This window comes from Glandiceps talaboti, chromosome 16, assembly GCF_964340395.1.
Source record: "Glandiceps talaboti chromosome 16, keGlaTala1.1, whole genome shotgun sequence".
In the NCBI taxonomy this organism is placed as follows: Eukaryota; Metazoa; Hemichordata; class Enteropneusta; family Spengelidae; genus Glandiceps; species Glandiceps talaboti.
In genome coordinates, this window is record NC_135564.1 from 20,554,902 (window position 1) to 20,578,488 (window position 23,587).

The 23,587-nt window shown below is 34.3% G+C and overlaps 1 protein-coding gene across 1 annotated transcript in view; it reads left to right on the forward strand.

Moving 5' to 3' along the window:
• The window catches only part of LOC144447400 (uncharacterized), a 67,025-nt gene that overhangs the window by 1,409 nt on the left and 42,029 nt on the right, over positions 1-23,587 (forward strand). Inside the window, exons 2-12 of the mRNA XM_078137412.1 lie at positions 2,351-2,807; positions 3,377-3,511; positions 4,647-4,779; positions 6,461-6,608; positions 7,475-7,588; positions 8,910-9,179; positions 9,607-9,757; positions 11,048-11,179; positions 16,266-16,383; positions 17,145-17,292; positions 17,727-17,849. Of these exons, the coding sequence (XP_077993538.1) occupies positions 2,351-2,807; positions 3,377-3,511; positions 4,647-4,779; positions 6,461-6,608; positions 7,475-7,588; positions 8,910-9,179; positions 9,607-9,757; positions 11,048-11,179; positions 16,266-16,383; positions 17,145-17,292; positions 17,727-17,849 (1,929 nt within the window). The remainder of the gene's footprint in view (positions 1-2,350; positions 2,808-3,376; positions 3,512-4,646; positions 4,780-6,460; positions 6,609-7,474; positions 7,589-8,909; positions 9,180-9,606; positions 9,758-11,047; positions 11,180-16,265; positions 16,384-17,144; positions 17,293-17,726; positions 17,850-23,587) is intronic.

The following is a 23,587-nucleotide window of genomic DNA, read 5'->3' on the forward strand; positions in this document are numbered from 1 at the left end:
GATCGTCGTAAAATCACTATATACACTCAGACCTAATAAACAAATTGTGTGGTTCCGATAACGCTCAGTTTTAGAATGAGTGGGGTAGGTAGAATTTTTATTTTATTGTATTGTATTTTTTTCTGTGTGAGTATCGAGTTCAGGTTTTCCATTGTTTTCCAAATGGTCTCTGTGTTGTTTAGGGACCGGTCAGTTTCTTCGGCCGGGGGGGGGGGGGGGGGGGCGGTGGATTGGTAGGGATGTCACCCTGTTTTTGAAATTGACAGTAGGGGGGTCTTGCTGTTTTGAAAATTGTGGATAGGGGGTCGTTGTGTTTTGACTCGGAATTGTGATGGAAGAAAAATATCCTTTTCTACAATGGCATATAGCCTTGTCTGATACATGTAAATATTTGTTCAGCTACCACACTAGTTACAGAACATGTCATGTAAATGCTTGGCTGTTTCACAATAAATGCTTCACTCATATTGTACTTTGGAGCAAAAATGAACTTGAAGGTTTCGTAATGGTAATTTTCATAAATAGTTTATAAAAGAAGTTAATCTAAATTGTTCTACTCTTCAGTATGAACTTGTCAGAAGGGATTAATACATTTTCTATTTTGGACACTACATGTTATTGACACTACAAAACACCGCATCTCATCAGATTCCAGTTTTTATTATACACTAGGTATGACCACCTAAAGTTCTCTAACATACCGGTGACTTTACTATACATTCAATATTAATGCCCCTATACCAATGTTACGGGCCCATTTTTGTGACATGGGAAACTCATTTAAAACTTACATTTAGCAATCAGATGCACCAACCTTTTTCTTAAATATTTTCACCCTATTCTAATTTGAGATGATATTGTCTTTTAAAGATATGAAATGTTTGCCAAGATAGTCTAAAATTGCCTTAAACGCCAAATCTCCCCTACCAATGATATTACCATTAGATGTGCTGACCTTTACTATAATGATGTCATTTAACTTTTTAAGAATATATTTCAACCCTATGTAAGTTATAAAGAATAGTTTCTGATACTTGATGATGCTCCCTTGTAAAGCATGGAAGTTATTGGTTGAAACGGTCTGTAATCTTCCAGGGCTTCTAGGGGGGAGGGGGACCCCCTCGGACCCCCCCCCCCACATGAGGTGGACATATCATAGTCTCAAGCTCTTCCTCTTACCTTTCTTACTTTCAAGATGCTATCAAACTATATTTAACAAATATTTCAACCCTATGTAGTTGCTTTTTACATGTTGGTGTTGTCTTGTAAAGCTTGGAAATTATTGACTGAAAGTGTCTGAATAGTCTCAAAACTGACCTTTCAGAGTAAAAACTCCCAGGGCTTCTAGGGAGAGACCCTCTTGGACCCCCCCCCACAAGAGATGGACATATCCCAGTCTCAAGCTCTTCCCCCTACCTCTTACTGTCAAGATGCTATCAAACTATACTTCAAAAATACTTCAACCCTTTGTAGTTGCTTTTTACATGTTGGTGCTCTCTTCTATTTGTCTGAAAGTGTCTGAATAGTCTCAACATTGACTTTTAAGAGTAACAATCCTCCCGGGCTTCTAGGGGGAGACCCCCTTGGACCCCCATGAGGGGTTACATATTCCCTTCTCAAGCTTTCCCCTACCTTTCACTGTCAAGATGCTATTAAACTCTTTTTGGAATATATTTACCCTGTGTTGTCAATAATTATATGATAGTGCTATCCCAGGATCTTAAACCTGGCAGTATTTGCAAGATGGTCAAGCAGTCCACACTAAGTCATGATAAAAAAATATCTGTCATGTGAATATGATATATGGGGGGAGGAGGAGGGGTGGCCATAATGTTTTAGAATTAAGTGGTGGGGGGGGGGGGGTCAGCCTGTTTTGGAACAGATGGGGGGGGGGGGTCAGTGACTTTTTGTGGGCGCGATGGGAGAACCCCCCCCCCCCCAGGCTGGAGAAACTGACCGGTCCCATATTTCTTCCTATCACTCAGATGCTACATCATCATAGTAGATGTACAGCCATTACAGATTGGAAGAACAGTTTTATATTGTCTTTTTAAGTTGATGACAGTTTCCGCATCCACTATTTCTCCTGCGACTTCACAATATTTGCGATTTTATTATTTTTTTCTGGAATACATAAAGAAATGTTTAGGGTCGGCAAAGCTAGGTGGGGTCGGGTACGGGTAATCGGAACCAAATAATTTGTCAATTATTTTTATTAAGCCTCGTGATACTAGCCTCTAACGGCCGACGACGCCCTCTTTGTTGAACTTTTTGTTATATTGACGTACATTAAATTGCCATGTCCAGGCCTGGGACAGTATTTTTAAGGTTGAATTTCAATTGTCAACAGATTCACAAGAATGGCAACCACCAAGATTAATGTGGGTTTCAAAACGTGAGTATGATTTAAGAGCAAACGTCCAAAGCCTGCCGGCTGAACCAGCAGACTACATACTTTCCTCTTCGATTTCTTCACCGAACCACTTTACTCTATACGGCAGCCACTGGGTGGCGCTAGCAGAACATATTAGTGAACGAGCTGTTTACATCAGTGATCTCGGCAATAGAGGAATTATCAAGGGAACATTTACGGAGGACCACGTAGAAGATGCTGCTATTTACTTTATACGAGGGACTTCAGCTACGGTGGATGGAGTAGCTGTTGACTGGGTTACCGGAAATTTGTACTGGACTGATTTCTATTACAACTGGATCAAGGTAGTGGACACTTTGGGGGAACGACAACATGTCATTATCAAAACTGGTTTGGAAATGCCCCGAGCATTGGCCGTTTATCCACAACGAGGGTAAGTGAAGATGAGAAACTATCAAAAACTAACGATACAATTATCGTAGCTTCCGGGGAAACTTGTGAAACGTGGCAAAAAATTGCATGCAGTGGACTAGTCTAGTTCCAATACGACCGTGTTACGATTTACACTACGTTATATTCATTAATTTAGTCGAACCCCGGTAAAAACTATACTGAAGATTGACCCCCGGTAGATTTGACCTTTAACATCAACCAGTTGTCTGTTGTGAATTTTCATGGGAAGTTTTGCCAATAATGTGTACCATTATTCCAAATTCCAGAAATATATACTCCGAGAACTCCGACACGTTTATAATGTTTACATTCAGTCTCCTGTTGGTGTTGCACGTGTATGCATGTATCTGTCTGAGTTCTTAAAAGCTTGGAGCGTATATTTTCCAAAGCTACGTTCTGACATGAACAACAAAAAAGACGGAGACAGTAACGTTGATGGGGGACAAGGGGGATAGCTAGAGGATTGAAAGGTAAATCATCACAGAATAGTTTTTCCTGGGAAGTGATTCGCCACTAAAAGTCATCATTTGTTAATATTTCTTTTAACAGACTATTGTTCTGGTCAGATTGGGGAAGTGAGCCAAAAATTGAGAGAGCTACTCTGAGTGGTGAAAGTCGTCAAACTCTAGTTAATTCTGGTCTGATTTATCCCAATGGTATAACTATTGACTACAATACTGACAGGTATGGCTTCAATTGGAGTACAGTCATTCTTTGCTTCATTGTATAAGCAGGCACACATACAAACTGACATCACACACACTTAAGCACACATTACACTAACACTTATAGTAACAGACAGAGATCACACTATAACCAAATTCATGTAATCTCTACTACTGTCATTTCTATGTACTTGATTTAAATTAGTAATCTGTTTAAAGGTATTTTGTACAGCAATGTTAATCTAGTGTTATTACAATTTGCCTTTCATTATATATACCGATGTGATAACTGTAATTATCCTTTAACTGTAAACTACCTGTGTACATATGTACATGATTTATTGACAGCTTGTCATATTAATGCTTGTTTGCTAAGGCCTCAAGCCCATTGCACAACAATTTACATTATAGTAAAGAGAGAAAATACACCATGTTTCTAATAATTAAAGGAAAAAGAAGGCAGGGGAAAATATATACAGTACATCTATGTTTGCTGAACAAAACTAGTCCTTAGTGTTAAAAGTTTTACAATCAAAAACTGATGGTTTGTACTGAACTAGTTCACGAGATGCTAGTATAAAAGAAAAACATTTGTGTTTTTTTGGGATGAACTCTAAATCTTTGAGAAATGAAATCTAGTTAAGTCTATAGGCTTTTTATAAAGGACAAAACAGTATAAAAAGACACTTGTCCTCAACAACTGTAAAACCTTCACTTTTACAATATGGATACACTCTAAGTTCAACAGGAATATTGACAAGTTGTACTGGATACTTAGATGTTATTCCCCTATATGCTAAGGAAAATAAAAGTGACCTAAGGGGTCTTTGTTGCTACAAGTCAATAGACAAGTATTAACAACCCTAAGGTCACGAGTATTTTCCAACTGAATGAAAAAAAATATTGGAGAGTAACTTAATTATATCACCGCCAATAATATCAAAAGAAAATCGGGAAAAGTAATGGAAAATTTGAACGTTTTGACTCATAGTCATACATGTATTTGGACACAGCAGAACCAGTGACATAGGCATTCATTGTCATGACGTAGAATGACCATGAGAGTGTACATGTATATGCCATATTTATGGCTTATGCATGGTATTATGTGTAATGAATCCATTAGTTGCAAATGTACTATGTTTAATTGACAGGTTGTACTGGATAAATGTTGACCCCGATTCATACAGCACTATTAAATCATGTGATCTAAATGGCAACAGCCATCAAACAATCTATACAGAATCTTCTCAGACTGCATGGTTCTTTGACCTCACCTTGTATCAGGTATATATCATTCATTTTATATTGTAACATATCATTCATATTGCCTTAAGTGATTATCTTAAGTCATATCACATGGTATGGACCATTGACCTATAGTGACCTAAATTTGCATATAGGGGCACTATTCACATTCTGTTTTACCTAGAGCAATATTCACGTATCACAGAAGTGTTATCAGGGATTTGCTTTGACTATAGAAAGAACATATGTCTGAGAATGTGATATGTTTAAAACACTCATTGCCTTATTTGGGCACAAATAGATATGTTTAAAACACTCATGGCCTTATTTGGGCACAAATAGATATGTTTAAAACACTTGTGGCCTTATTTGGGCAGAAATAGATATGTTTAAAACACTTGTGGCCTTATTTGGGCAGAAATAGATATGTTTAAAACACTCATGGCCTTATTTGGGCAGAAATAGATATGTTTAAAACACTCATGGCCTTATTTGGGCACAAATAGATATGTTTAAAACACTCATGGCCTTATTTGAGCACAAGTAGATATGTTTAAAACACTCATGAGCAATACAACACTAGAGGGGGCTATTTAAATTATGATGTGAGACAACAATACAGAACTAAAGGGGGGCTATTTGAATCATGATGTGAGACAACACTAGAGGGGGCTATTTAAATTATGATGTGAGACAACAATACAGAACTAAAAGGGGCTATTTAAATCATGATGTGAAACAACAATACAACACTAGAGGGGCTATTTAAATCACGATGTGAGACTACACTAGAGGGGGATATTTAAATCATGATGTGAGACAACAATACAACACTAGAGGGGGATATTTATATCATGATGTGAGACAACAATACAACACTAGAGGGGATATTTAAATCATAATGTGAGACAACAATACAACACTAGAGGGGGATATTTAAATCATAATGTGAGACAACAATGCAACACTAGAGGGGGATATTTATATCATGATGTGAGACAACAATACAACACTAGAGGAGGATATTTAAATCATGATGTGAGACAACAATACAACACTAGAGGGGGATATTTATATCATGATGTGAGACAACAATACAACACTAGAGGGGGATATTTAAATCATAATGTGAGACAACAATACAACACTAGAGGGGGATATTTAAATCATAATGTGAGACAACAATACAACACTAGAGGGGGATATTTAAATCATAATGTGAGACAACAATACAACACTAGAGGGGGATATTTAAATCATAATGTGAGACAACAATACAACACTAGAGGGGGATATTTAAATCATGATGTGAGACAACAATGCAACACTAGAGGGGGATATTTATATCATGATGTGAGACAACAATACAACACTAGAGGAGGATATTTAAATCATGATGTGAGACAACAATACAACACTAGAGGGGGATATTTAAATCATGATGTGAGACAATGCAACACTAGAGGGGGCTATTTAAATCATGATGTGAGTGCTGTTATCACTAGTAGAGTGAAATCTGAAACAAAACAATTGTAGAAGGCTCTATTTGGTAAAGGAAATCCTAGATGGCACTATTCTAAAAAATAAGTCACTATTGGTATATACTACAACAAATGTATTACATCATGTTTTCAGTTATTGCATTGTTTCATTTGATGTATTGTGATTGTTTTCAGTTATTGCATTGTTTCATTTGATGTATTGTGATTGTTTTCACCAGTCATATATTTTTGCCACTGACTGGAGGGAGAAGATACGATGCATCTATAAGAATGGTGGAGGAGAATATTTCTCTCTCAATACTGGATTACAAACAAGACCATTTGGTATAAAGATCTATGGAAATGATAACCAGCCTTCAGCACCATGTAAGTATCAAAAACCTGGCCATGGTCTATTGTGCACATGTTGACTGACAATGAGGGCGATAGCATACGTTTGTTATCGCCTGAATACTGTTAGTCAACATGTGTTTTATAACACACCGAACAAGAATCATACACCACAGCACACTAAAATAATTATGACAAACTTCTCCATCATAGCTTCAATAAATTTTCAATAAATAACGTCACAATAGTTCTCCAAAATACCAACTGCTGTCTTGATTACTGCCTTTATTTTCTAGAGTCTCTTCCGAATTTCGACAAATCGAGAAAAAAATTCACTGCTTTAGGTGCTGCTTGTGGTCGTAGTTTCAGACGAGCCAGACATGTTTACAATTTCTTGTTCTTTGAAATGTCTTTATTCGCACGCATAGATGACGTCATCATGAGGCACTAAGCTATGGAACTAGTCTATAGGGACTAGTTCCATTAATTAGTGCCTGCTACATCATTTATCATGGAACAGCATGTGAATGGTCCATAACATGTGATGTCGCATTGACCAATCACGACCAAGAGTTGAGTATGTGGTGTGTGTGTGTGTGTGTGTGTGTGTGTGTGTGTGTGTGTGTGTGTGTGTGTGTGTGTGTGTGTGTGTGTGTGTGTGTGTGTGTGTGTGTGTGCGCGCATGTGGAGAATTGGAAACCAGGCAATACGTAGTATTTTAGTATATATCAATGAAGAAATGATGACATTATCTATTTTTGATTATACTCTTATACATAATCACTGTCTGAAGGTTACTTTAGAATTTTAGATTTGTAAAATGTATGAGAACGTTTTGTACCATATTTTGTTTTTCCAAATTTCATCTTTTTTTTTCTCTTTTGATATTATACTTTCAACAGCTGGCTGTGAAGGATCCCCATGTTCAGATATTTGTGTCAGTGATCCAAATGGATACAAATGTCTTTGTACTGAGGGTTCCTATTTGTTACCTGATGAAAGGACTTGTCAGAAAGGTGAGTGTTTTTGTACTGAGAACTTGTCAGAAAGGTAAGTGTCTTTGTATTGAGAGCTTGTGAGAAAGGTAAGTGTCTTTGTACTGAGGACTGTTAGAAAGGTAAGTGTCTTTGTACTGAGGCACTGTAAGTGTTTTTTTTCTGAGAAACTAAGCTTGTCAGAAAGGTAAGTGTCTTTGTACTGAGACTTGTCAGAAAGGTAAGTGTCTTTGTACTGAGGCACTGTAAGTGTTTTTTTTCTGAGAAACTAAGCTTGTCAGAAAGGTAAGTGTCCTTGTGCTGAGACTTGTCAGAAAGGTAAATGTCTTTGTACTGAAAACTTGTCAGAAAGGTAAGTGTCTTTGTACTGAAAACTTGTCAGAAAGGTAAGTGTCTTTGTACTGAAAACTTGTCAGAAAGGTAAGTGTCTTTGTACTGAAAACTTGTCAGAAAGGTAAGTGTCTTTGTACTGAAAACTTGTCAGAAAGGTAAGTGTCTTTGTGCTAAGAACTTGTCAGAAAGGTAAATGTCTTTGAACAGAGTGTTTTTATTAATATGTCCCTGCCTCTTATGTCAGTCATTCTGATATGATTAAAGGGACATGGTCAGCATCTCCAGAGAATTTGTTGTCATTTTTGTGTCCAAATAAAAGGTTATATTTTGATCTTCATCATCACTTGTCTAAAAACCAGCAACCATTGGCAAATCTCCTACCCTATAAACTGCTGTGATACTTTAGTCTAATATATAAGAATAAGATTACATCATTTTATTCATATAGTATGAGAATACAGTATCCAGTAATTAGTACGATGGGAGTTTTGTCAGTGACTACTAGTCATTAAACAAGTGACAGTGACGGGTAAAATATAAATAACCTTTTATTTGGAAACAAATATGACAAATAAGTACTCAGGAGTTATATTGTATATGGCTATAATACCAATTTGCAATGGTTGAGATGAAATTCAATATTGTCAACTAAAGATAAGATTTCTTCAGAAGATGTTTATTATAAACTTAGTCTATAATAACTTACATTCTTGGTATAATGTTACAGTCTTAAGAAAAATCACACAATGTCACACAAGCTGAATAAACAAACTTTGTGTGATCACTACAATTGTTATCATCATGGTTTACATCATTTATAAATGGCCAATGTTGCACTTGTGAACATTGGTTTGTGTGGTGTGGTGGTGGTTGTGGTGGTTGTGGTGGGGGGGGGGGGGGGCTGTTTGTTTGTTTATTGAGATTGTACGACTTTGTGCGATTGCCTTAGCACATATGTAATTGATATTTAGATTTCACTTGTTTATAAATGTCCTGCTTTCTTTTACAGATGATACTTTGATTTCACCTATACTGCTATGGTCAACAACTGACAGTATTTGTACTTTACCAATAAACATGGCGGATTACTACATTCCAGACGACAACTTTACCTTCCACTGTATTCTACAAGATCAGGAACATGTGACTGCATTGGATGCTGATGTCCACGGCCAGTTTCTTTTCTTTTCAGACTTTAAAGAGAGACTGATAAGAAGAGCCAGGTTAATTGATGGAGAGAGTACCGAAGTGATTATGGGGGGAGTAGGCAGTGTGGAAGGTTGGTTTCAACATTTTGTCATTCATAAGAGCTCAAGTTTTACATCTTAGAAATATTCCCTAGATATACACTTTAAAATTTGAGATATTAGAAATATTCCTTGTGAATGAAACTAAGAGATATAACATTGTTACATAATATAACCCCTCAATATTTTGTTTGGTTTAGTCAAGGAAACTATGAATGACCTAGGGGGCTTCAATTATCACTACACATAGATAGATGGGTAAGTGACAAACCCTTAGGTCATGAATATAGTCATGTCTGTGGAAATTTTGGTATTTTTAGTAAAATCGATGATTCATATAAAAATGACTGGTTGATTTTTGATTTTGATAACCTTGTCATTCTTTAGTACTGGTAGATCAATGCCCTTCATCCATTATTAAAGTGTAATTTTCAATTTTATTTCTGTTCTTGTTTGTAGGAATTGCAGCAGATTGGATCAATTTAAATTTGTATTGGAGTGACAACTATCAAGGTCATATAGCTGTCTCAAGACTAGATGGCAATTATAGAAAAATACTGATTACAAACCTGGATCTACCTCGCAGTGTTGTAGTGGATCCAATCACAAAGTACGTACCTCACAGTGTTGTAGTGGATCCAATCACAAAGTATGTACCTCACAGTGTTGTAGTCATGGATCCAATCACAAAGTATGTAGCTCGCAGTGTTGTAGTGGATCCAATCACAAAGTACGTACCTCACAGTGTTGTAGTGGATCCAATCACAAAGTAATGTACCTCACAGTGTTGTAGTGGATCCAATCACAAAGTACGTACCTCACAGTGTTGTAGTGGATCCAATCACAAAGTATGTACCTCACAGTGTTGTAGTGGATCCAATCACAAAGTATGTAGCTCACAGTGTTGTAGTGGATCCAATCACAAAGTACGTACCTCACAGTGTTGTAGTGGATCCAATCACAAAGTATGTACCTCACAGTGTTGTAGTGGATCCAATCACAAAGTATGTAGCTCACAGTGTTGTAGTGGATCCAATCACAAAGTATGTAGCTCACAGTGTTGTAGTGGATCCAATCACAAAGTATGTAGCTCACAGTGTTGTAGTGGATCCAATCACAAAGTATGTACCTCACAGTGTTGTAGTGGATCCAATCACAAAGTATGTATAGCTCACAGTGTTGTAGTGGATCCAATCACAAAGTATGTACCTCACAGTGTTGTAGTGGATCCAATCACAAAGTATGTACCTCACAGTGTTGTAGTGGATCCAATCACAAAGTATGTACCTCACAGTGTTGTAGTGGATCCAATCACAAAGTATGTACCTCACAGTGTTGTAGTGGATCCAATCAAAGTACGTAAGAAAAAACTCACAACAATAAAATATGAAGTCAACTTGAGTGATAGTGATATATATTAACCATGCAGGTATTGCTATAATGGAGTAGGACTTAACTGTAGGACATGCAATAAAATCATGTAGCCATGACAACTAGATACTGACGTATTCTCGTTGATTTTACTGAAAAATAAATACAATTTAGATTGGTTAAATGGGAACGCCACTCCAGGAAATGAAAACTACCTATCTAAAGGAAATCACCTCCTAGGAGTCATGAATATTCAGTGTGTGTCTGATAAATATTCATGTCTACTGCAATTTATTTTTGTGTTTCATCGAAGGAACTATACAGATGAAAACGAGTTTCATTTTGGTGTTTATTGGCTGCTGATCAAAATTTGGGTGAAGTGAAATCATGAAATAACTCTCCAGAACCCAAAGTTTATGAAAATAGAAAATATCTAAGTTTATTTTCGGGATTGTCATTGCCATTAAAGAATTAATTTACAGACAAAAGTCAGTGTTACTGATAATTTAAATCTTTTGATTGTTCATAGACACCTTTACTGGACTGACCATGGAAGTTCTCCAAAGATAGAGAGAGCTGGCTTAGATGGTAACCAGAGGACTGTGTTTGTTAGCAATGTAGTACAACCCATGGGATTGGCTATAGACTTTGTTTTTAACAGGTAAGATAAGTAGGCTTATTGTAGATACAGAACTGTGTTTGTTAGCAATGTAGTACACCCCATGAGACTGTTGTAGACTTTGTGTTTACAGGTAAGTTAAGTAGGCTTGTTATAGATACAGGACTGTGTTTGTTAACAATGTAGTACACTCCAATATGGGATTCTTGTAGATTTTCTTTTTTACAGGTAAGTTTAATAAGGAGCATTATACCAAGTAGCCTTCTATTGTAATAGCCTTGTAATACCATTATTCAGTTCAGTGAATAATGTATTTATTCAGGGTTACACTCACATGAGTGTTGCTGTAACAGTAACAGTGCATTATTGAAACACTTCTTTCCATTGAGAACATTAAGTTAGTTTCACTTTCTTGACCATTCTCATTCAGATGTCTGTTTGTCTTTTTAACATACTTGTTGTCCTTTGAAATAAATTGGAAATATTTCAACATAGAATTGATTGTTTATTTGATACAGAGTATACTTTACTGAGAGTGGATTGTTTATTTGATACAGAATATACTTTACTGAGAGTGGATTGTTTATTTGATACAGAGTATACTTTACTAACAGTGGATTGTTTATTTGATACAGAATATACTTTACTGAGAGTGGATTGTTTATTTGATACAGAGTATACTTTACTGACAGTGGATTGTTTATTTGATACAGAGTATACTTTACTGACAGTGGATTGTTTATTTGATACACAGTATACTTTACTGACAGTGGATTGTTTATTTGATACAGAGTATACTTTACTGACAGTGGATTGTTTATTTGATACAGAGTATACTTTACTGACAGTGGATTGTTTATTTGATACAGAGTATACTTTACTGACAGTGGATTATTTATTTGATACAGAGTATACTTTACTAACAGTGGATTGTTTATTTCATACACTGAGTATACTTTACTGACAGTGGATTGTTTATTTGATACACAGTATACTTTACTAACAGTGGATTGTTTATTTGATACAGAGTATACTTTACTGACAGTGGATTGTTTATTTGATACAGAGTATACTTTACTAACAGTGGATTGTTTATTTGATACAGAGTATACTTTACTGATAGTGGATTGTTTATTTGATACAGAGTATACTTTACTGACAGTGGATTGTTTATTTGATACACAGTATACTTTACTAACAGTGGATTGTTTATTTGATACACAGTATACTTTACTAACAGTGGATTGTTTATTTGATACAGAGTATACTTTACTAACAGTGGATTGTTTATTTGATACAGAGTATACTTTACTGACAGTGGATTGTTTATTTGATACACAGTATACTTTACTAACAGTGGATTGTTTATTTGATACACAGTATACTTTACTAACAGTGGATTGTTTATTTGATACAGAGTATACTTTACTAACAGTGGATTGTTTATTTGATACAGAGTATACTTTACTGACAGTGGATTGTTTATTTGATACACAGTATAGTTTACTGACAGTGGATTGTTTATTTGATACAGAGTATACTTTACTAACAGTGGATTGTTTATTTGATACAGAGTATACTTTACTGACAGTGGATTGTTTATTTGATACACAGTATACTTTACTAACAGTGGATTGTTTATTTGATACACAGTATACTTTACTGACAGTGGATTGTTTATTTGATACAGGGTATACTTTACTGACAGTGGATTGTTTATTTGATACAGAGTATACTTTACTGATAGTGGATTGTTTATTTGATACAGAGTATACTTTACTAACAGTGGATTGTTTATTTGATACACAGTATACTTTACTGACAGTGGATTGTTTATTTGATACAGAGTATACTTTACTGACAGTGGATTATTTATTTGATACAGAGTATACTTTACTAACAGTGGATTGTTTATTTGATACAGAGTATACTTTACTAACAGTGGATTGTTTATTTGATACACAGTATACTTTACTGACAGTGGATTATTTATTTGATACAGAGTATACTTTACTGACAGTGGATTGTTTATTTGATACAGAGTATACTTTACTGACAGTGGATGTTTATTTGATACAGAGTATACTTTGCTGACAGTGGATTGTTTATTTGATACAGAGTATACTTTACTGACAGTGGATTGTTTATTTGATACAGAGTATACTTTGCTGACAGTGGATTGTTTATTTGATACAGAGTATACTTTACTGACAGTGGATTATTTATTTGATACAGAGTATACTTTACTGACAGTGGATTATTTGTTTGATACAGAGTATACTTTACTAACAGTGGATTGTTTATTTGATACAGAGTATACTTTACTGACAGTGGATTGTTTATTTGATACAGAGTATACTTTACTGACAGTGGATTGTTTATTTGATACAGAGTATACTTTACTAACAGTGGATTGTTTATTTTATACAGAGTATACTTTACTAACAGTGGATTATTTATTTGATACAGAGTATACTTTACTGACAGTGGATTGTTTATTTGATACAGAGTATACTTTACTAACAGTGGATTGTTTATTTGATACACAGTATACTTTACTGACAGAGGATTGTTTATTTGATACAGAGTATACTTTACTAACAGTGGATTGTTTATTTGATACAGAGTATACTTTGCTGACAGTGGATTGTTTATTTGATACAGAGTATACTTTACTGACAGTGGATGTTTATTTGATACAGAGTATGTTTTACTAACAGTGGATTGTTTATTTGATACAGAGTATACTTTACTGACAGTGGATGTTTATTTGATACAGAGTATACTTTACTGACAGTGGATTATTTATTTGATACAGAGTATACTTTACTAACAGTGGATTGTTTATTTGATACACAGTATACTTTACTAACAGTGGATTGTTTATTTGATACAGAGTATACTTTACTGATAGTGGATTGTTTATTTGATACAGAGTATACTTTTATAATATATACTGACAGTGGATGTTTATTTGATACAGAGTATACTTTACTGACAGTGGATTATTTATTTGATACAGAGTATACTTTACTGACAGTGGATTGTTTATTTGATACAGAGTATACTTTGCTGACAGTGGATTGTTTATTTGATACAGAGTATACTTTACTGACAGTGGATTGTTTATTTGATACAGAGTATACTTTACTGACAGTGGATTGTTTATTTGATACAGAGTATACTTTACTGATAGTGGATTGTTTATTTGATACAGAGTATACTTTACTAACAGTGGATTGTTTATTTGATACAGAGTATACTTTACTGACAGTGGATTGTTTATTTGATACAGAGTATACTTTACTAACAGTGGATTGTTTATTTGATACAGAGTATACTTTACTGACAGTGGATTGTTTATTTGATACAGAGTATACTTTACTAACAGTGGATTGTTTATTTGATACAAAGTATACTTTACTGACAGAGGATTGTTTATTTGATACAGAGTATACTTTACTGATAGTGGATTGTTTATTTGATACAGAGTATACTTTACTGACAGTGGATTGTTTATTTGATACAGAGTATACTTTACTGACAGTGGATTGTTTATTTGATACAGAGTATACTTTACTAACAGTGGATTGTTTATTTGATACAGAGTATACTTTACTGACAGTGGATTGTTTATTTGATACAGAGTATACTTTACTGACAGTGGATTGTTTATTTGATACAGAGTATACTTTACTGACAGTGGATTGTTTATTTGATACAGTGTATAATTTACTAACAGTGGATTGTTTATTTGATACAGAGTATACTTTACTGATAGTGGATTGTTTATTTGATACAGAGTATACTTTACTGACAGTGGATTGTTTATTTGATACAGTGTATAATTTACTAACAGTGGATTGTTTATTTGATACAGAGTATACTTTACTGATAGTGGATTGTTTATTTGATACAGAGTATACTTTACTGACAGTGGATTGTTTATTTGATACAGAGTATACTTTACTGACAGTGGATTGTTTATTTGATACAGAGTATACTTTGCTGACAGTGGATTGTTTATTTGATACAGAGTATACTTTACTGATAGTGGATTGTTTATTTGATACAGAGTATACTTTACTGACAGTGGATTGTTTATTTGATACAGAGTATACTTTACTGACAGTGGATTGTTTATTTGATACAGAGTATACTTTACTGACAGTGGATTGTTTATTTGATACAGAGTATACTTTGCTGACAGTGGATTGTTTATTTGATACAGAGTATACTTTGCTGACAGTGGATTGTTTATTTGATACAGAGTATACTTTACTGACAGTGGATTGTTTATTTGATACAGAGTATACTTTACTGATAGTGGATTGTTTATTTGATACAGAGTATACTTTACTGACAGTGGATTGTTTATTTGATACAGAGTATACTTTACTGATAGTGGATTGTTTATTTGATACAGAGTATACTTTACTAACAGTGGATTGTTTATTTGATACAGAGTATACTTTACTGATAGTGGATTGTTTATTTAATACAGAGTATACTTTACTGACAGTGGATTGTTTATTTGATACAGAGTATACTTTGCTGACAGTGGATTGTTTATGTGATACAGAGTATACTTTGCTGACAGTGGATTGTTTATTTGATACAGAGTATACTTTACTGACAGTGGATTGTTTATTTGATACAGAGTATACTTTACTGACAGTGGATTGTTTATTTGATACAGAGTATACTTTACTAACAGTGGATTGTTTATTTGATACAGAGTATACTTTACTGACAGTGGATTGTTTATTTGATACAGAGTATACTTTACTGACAGTGGATTGTTTATTTGATATACAGTATACTTTACTGACAGTGGATTGTTTATTTGATACAGAGTATACTTTACTGACAGTGGATTATTTATTTGATACAGAGTATACTTTACTGACAGTGGATTATTTATTTGATACAGAGTATACTTTACTGATAGTGGATTGTTTATTTGATACAGAGTATTCTTTACTAACAGTGGATTGTTTATTTGATACAGAGTATACTTTACTGACAGTGGATTGTTTATTTGATACAGAGTATACTTTACTGACAGTGGATTGTTTATTTGATACAGAGTATACTTTACTGATAGTGGATTGTTTATTTGATACAGAGTATACTTTGCTGACAGTGGAACACAGTCTTTGTATTCTGTTGATATGAGTGGAGGCGATAAACAAACTATTTTACAACAACCTGGAGCACAATTCTTTGATATTGAAATATTTCAGGTAAATAATATATTAAATCCTTTCCTTTATTTTTTATATCTTTAATTTATGTGTTAAATTATATTTATTTAAAAAATGGGAGTTCTGGTGCAAGTCTACAGAATTTGTATTATTTTATGTATTTAGAACAGTTTTACTATTGAAATACATTGGTGCAAGTTCAATCTGATTAAAATCTGATGTAGTGAACTCACTGAGGTGCGATTCTTTAATATATTTAGCTCTTCTGTTTACTGTCATTTGTTCTTTTATTGTTCAGTGAGCACCCAATATACCTAGATCTGTCACAGTACCATAGGAGTTCTCGAGCCAGACGAGAGTGCTGAGTGAATTTACTCAACAAATCAGAATACGTAATGCACCGAAACATACTGATACAGTACTTCAGAGTGCTCTGTTAAAAAATAACTTGAGCACAGTGTACAGACAATGATGTTATCGTTATTGTTTGGTGGTTCTCTTTCTTTCAATTTCAAACATGGGTGTTATATTGTAAGACAGATTCTGATTAGCTACTCATAAGTATGAGATTGGGTCCATGAACTCCTATGGTATTGCGTCAGATGTAGGTATCCAAACAATAAAAACAATAAAAAAAACAAGTGACAGTAAATGGAATAGTTAAATGAAGAAATCGTGCCGAGTTCACTACATTGTATTTTAATCAGATTGTAGAAACTAACTGACTGGTACAGCCCCCAAAGGGTGAAGCCAAAAGGTTTTGTTCATTGGTTGAGGATTGTTAACTTTGATCATTACAGGACTACATATTCTGGACAGAGTGGGGCACTAGCCATGATATCCATTTTGCAAACAAAGAAACTAACTCTTATTCACGTGGTGTGTCACATGCTGGCACAGCCTATGGATTAAGAACTTATGATGAAACTAGACAACCTCTTGGAACAGGTCAGTAAATATTACCACAAATTAAACTTAGTATTTACCTATAATAATGTTTTTTTTATTTTGATTTCATCCAAACATTACTTCACAATTAAAATGTCACTGCATGCAGCTAATACAATTTTTGCAGTCAGGAATTCCAAGAAAAAACAAAATTATGTGATAATTGTGTCAGGGATTTATTAGACTTCAACACACATTTATAGTTGTTGCACTTTGCATACAAAGGAAAATTTACAAAGATACAAAATACATTTGTATTTGCCAATTCAGTTTCCTTTTATTTTGTAATTGACATTACAAATACTTTTTAAAATATATATTTGAAATTATAATTGAAATCTCTGAGTATATTTTAATGTATGTTTTCATTTGATGAATTCAATCTGTGATGTACAGGTTATATTTCATACTCATATAAATCAATCACTTTGTAGGTCCATGTGACATTAATAATGGTGGTTGTCAACAGCTTTGTCTACCTAGAAGTACTTCTGGATATATCTGTGACTGTAGTACTGGATTTACTGTACAATCTGATGGGATATCCTGTGGTACAGGTAAACATACATACAATCATTTACTGTACAATCTGATGGGATATCCTGTAGTACAGGTAAACATACATACAATCATTTACTCTACAATCTGATGGGATATCCTGTAGTACAGGTAAACATACATACAATCATTTACTTTACAATCTGATGGGATATCCTGTAGTACAGGTAAACATACATACAATCATTTACTCTACAATCTGATGGGATATCCTGTAGTACAGGTAAACATACATACAATCATTTACTTTACAATCTGATGGGATATCCTGTAGTACAGGTAAACATACATACAATCATTTACTTTACAATCTGATGGGATATCCTGTAGTACAGGTAAACATACATACAATCATTTACTGTACAATCTGATGGGATATCCTGTAGTACAGGTAAACATACATACAATCATTTACTCTACAATCTGATGGGATATCCTGTAGTACAGGTAAACATACATACAATCATTTACTCTACAATCTGATGGGATATCCTGTAGTACAGGTAAACATACATACAATCATTTACTGTACAATCTGATGGGATATCCTGTAGTACAGGTAAACATACATACAATCATTTACTTTACAATCTGATGGGATATCCTGTAGTACAGGTAAACATACATACAATCATTTACTCTACAATCTGATGGGATATCCTGTAGTACAGGTAAACATACATACAATCATTTACTCTACAATCTGATGGGATATCCTGTGGTACAGGTAAACATACATACAATCATTTACTCTACAATCTGATGGGATATCCTGTAGTACAGGTAAACATACATACAATCATTTACTCTACAATCTGATGGGATATCCTGTAGTACAGGTAAACATACATACAATCATTTACTCTACAATCTGATGGGATATCCTGTAGTACAGGTAAACATACATACAATCATTTACTTTACAATCTGATGGGATATCCTGTGGTACAGGTAAACATACATACAATCATTTACTCTACAATCTGATGGGATATCCTGTGGTACAGGTAAACATACATACAATCATTTACTTTACAATCTGATGGGATATCCTGTGGTACAGGTAAACATACATACAATCATTTACTCTACAATCTGATGGGATATCCTGTAGTACAGGTAAACATACATACAATCATTTACTCTACAATCTGATGGGATATCCTGTAGTACAGGTAAACATACATACAATCATTTACTCTACAATCTGATGGGATATCCTGTAGTACAGGTAAACATACATACAATCATTTACTCTACAATCTGATGGGATATCCTGTAGTACAGGTAAACATACATACAATCATTTACTTTACAATCTGATGGGATATCCTGTGGTACAGGTAAACATACATACAATCATTTACTTTACAATCTGATGGGATATCCTGTAGTACAGGTAAACATACATACAATCATTTACTTTACAATCTGATGGGATATCCTGTAGTACAGGTAAACATACATACAATCATTTACTCTACAATCTGATGGGATATCCTGTAGTACAGGTAAACATACATACAATTATTTACTCTACAATCTGATGGGATATCCTGTAGTACAGGTAAACATACATACAATCATTTACTCTACAATCTGATGGGATATCCTGTGGTACAGGTAAACATACATACAATCATTTACTGTACAATCTGATGGGATATCCTGTGGTACAGGTAAACATACATACAATCATTTACTCTACAATCTGATGGGATATCCTGTAGTACAGGTAAACATACATACAATCATTTACTCTACAATCTGATGGGATATCCTGTGGTACAGGTAAACATACATACAATCATTTACTTTACAATCTGATGGGATATCCTGTAGTACAGGTAAACATACATACAATCATTTACTCTACAATCTGATGGGATATCCTGTAGTACAGGTAAACATACATACAATCATTTACTCTACAATCTGATGGGATATCCTGTAGTACAGGTAAACATACATACAATCATTTACTCTACAATCTGATGGGATATCCTGTGGTACAGGTAAACATACATACAATCATTTACTTTACAATCTGATGGGATATCCTGTAGTACAGGTAAACATACATACAATCATTTACTCTACAATCTGATGGGATATCCTGTGGTACAGGTAAACATACATACAATCATTTACTGTACAATCTGATGGGATATCCTGTAGTACAGGTAAACATACATACAATCATTTACTCTACAATCTGATGGGATATCCTGTGGTACAGGTAAACATACATACAATCATTTACTCTACAATCTGATGGGATATCCTGTGGTACAGGTAAACATACATACAATCATTTACTTTACAATCTGATGGGATATCCTGTAGTACAGGTAAACATACATACAATCATTTACTGTACAATCTGATGGGATATCCTGTAGTACAGGTAAACATACATACAATCATTTACTCTACAATCTGATGGGATATCCTGTAGTACAGGTAAACATACATACAATCATTTACTCTACAATCTGATGGGATATCCTGTAGTACAGGTAAACATACATACAATCATTTACTTTACAATCTGATGGGATATCCTGTGGTACAGGTAAACATACATACAATCATTTACTCTACAATCTGATGGGATATCCTGTAGTACAGGTAAACATACATACAATCATTTACTTTACAATCTGATGGGATATCCTGTAGTACAGGTAAACATACATACAATCATTTACTTTACAATCTGATGGGATATCCTGTAGTACAGGTAAACATACATACAATCATTTACTCTACAATCTGATGGGATATCCTGTAGTACAGGTAAACATACATACAATCATTTACTTTACAATCTGATGGGATATCCTGTAGTACAGGTAAACATACATACAATCATTTACTTTACAATCTGATGGGATATCCTGTAGTACAGGTAAACATACATACAATCATTTACTGTACAATCTGATGGGATATCCTGTAGTACAGGTAAACATACATACAATCATTTACTGTACAATCTGATGGGATATCCTGTAGTACAGGTAAACATACATACCATCATTTACTCTACAATCTGATGGGATATCCTGTGGTACAGGTAAACATACATACAATCATTTACTCTACAATCTGATGGGATATCCTGTAGTACAGGTAAACATACATACAATCATTTACTCTACAATCTGATGGGATATCCTGTAGTACAGGTAAACATACATACAATCATTTACTCTACAATCTGATGGGATATCCTGTAGTACAGGTAAACATACATACAATCATTTACTTTACAATCTGATGGGATATCCTGTGGTACAGGTAAACATACATACAATCATTTACTCTACAATCTGATGGGATATCCTGTGGTACAGGTAAACATACATACAATCATTTACTTTACAATCTGATGGGATATCCTGTGGTACAGGTAAACATACATACAATCATTTACTCTACAATCTGATGGGATATCCTGTAGTACAGGTAAACATACATACAATCATTTACTCTACAATCTGATGGGATATCCTGTAGTACAGGTAAACATACATACAATCATTTACTCTACAATCTGATGGGATATCCTGTAGTACAGGTAAACATACATACAATCATTTACTCTACAATCTGATGGGATATCCTGTAGTACAGGTAAACATACATACAATCATTTACTTTACAATCTGATGGGATATCCTGTGGTACAGGTAAACATACATACAATCATTTACTTTACAATCTGATGGGATATCCTGTAGTACAGGTAAACATACATACAATCATTTACTTTACAATCTGATGGGATATCCTGTAGTACAGGTAAACATACATACAATCATTTACTCTACAATCTGATGGGATATCCTGTAGTACAGGTAAACATACATACAATTATTTACTCTACAATCTGATGGGATATCCTGTAGTACAGGTAAACATACATACAATCATTTACTCTACAATCTGATGGGATATCCTGTGGTACAGGTAAACATACATACAATCATTTACTGTACAATCTGATGGGATATCCTGTGGTACAGGTAAACATACATACAATCATTTACTCTACAATCTGATGGGATATCCTGTGGTACAGGTAAACATACATACAATCATTTACTCTACAATCTGATGGGATATCCTGTGGTACAGGTAAACATACATACAATCATTTACTTTACAATCTGATGGGATATCCTGTAGTACAGGTAAACATACATACAATCATTTACTGTACAATCTGATGGGATATCCTGTGGTACAGGTAAACATACATACAATCATTTACTCTACAATCTGATGGGATATCCTGTGGTACAGGTAAACATACATACAATCATTTACTCTACAATCTGATGGGATATCCTGTGGTACAGGTAAACATACATACAATCATTTACTCTACAATCTGATGGGATATCCTGTAGTACAGGTAAACATACATACAATCATTTACTGTACAATCTGATGGGATATCCTGTAGTACAGGTAAACATACATACAATCATTTACTCTACAATCTGATGGGATATCCTGTGGTACAGGTAAACATACATACAATCATTTACTTTACAATCTGATGGGATATCCTGTGGTACAGGTAAACATACATACAATCATTTACTCTACAATCTGATGGGATATCCTGTGGTACAGGTAAACATACATACAATCATTTACTTTACAATCTGATGGGATATCCTGTAGTACAGGTAAACATACATACAATCATTTACTCTACAATCTGATGGGATATCCTGTAGTACAGGTAAACATACATACAATCATTTACTCTACAATCTGATGGGATATCCTGTGGTACAGGTAAACATACATACAATCATTTACTTTACAATCTGATGGGATATCCTGTAGTACAGGTAAACATACATACAATCATTTACTCTACAATCTGATGGGATATCCTGTGGTACAGGTAAACATACATACAATCATTTACTGTACAATCTGATGGGATATCCTGTAGTACAGGTAAACATACATACAATCATTTACTCTACAATCTGATGGGATATCCTGTGGTACAGGTAAACATACATACAATCATTTACTCTACAATCTGATGGGATATCCTGTGGTACAGGTAAACATACATACAATCATTTACTTTACAATCTGATGGGATATCCTGTAGTACAGGTAAACATACATACAATCATTTACTGTACAATCTGATGGGATATCCTGTAGTACAGGTAAACATACATACAATCATTTACTCTACAATCTGATGGGATATCCTGTAGTACAGGTAAACATACATACAATCATTTACTCTACAATCTGATGGGATATCCTGTAGTACAGGTAAACATACATACAATCATTTACTTTACAATCTGATGGGATATCCTGTGGTACAGGTAAACATACATACAATCATTTACTCTACAATCTGATGGGATATCCTGTAGTACAGGTAAACATACATACAATCATTTACTTTACAATCTGATGGGATATCCTGTAGTACAGGTAAACATACATACAATCATTTACTTTACAATCTGATGGGATATCCTGTAGTACAGGTAAACATACATACAATCATTTACTGTACAATCTGATGGGATATCCTGTAGTACAGGTAAACATACATACAATCATTTACTCTACAATCTGATGGGATATCCTGTGGTACAGGTAAACATACATACAATCATTTACTCTACAATCTGATGGGATATCCTGTAGTACAGGTAAACATACATACAATCATTTACTC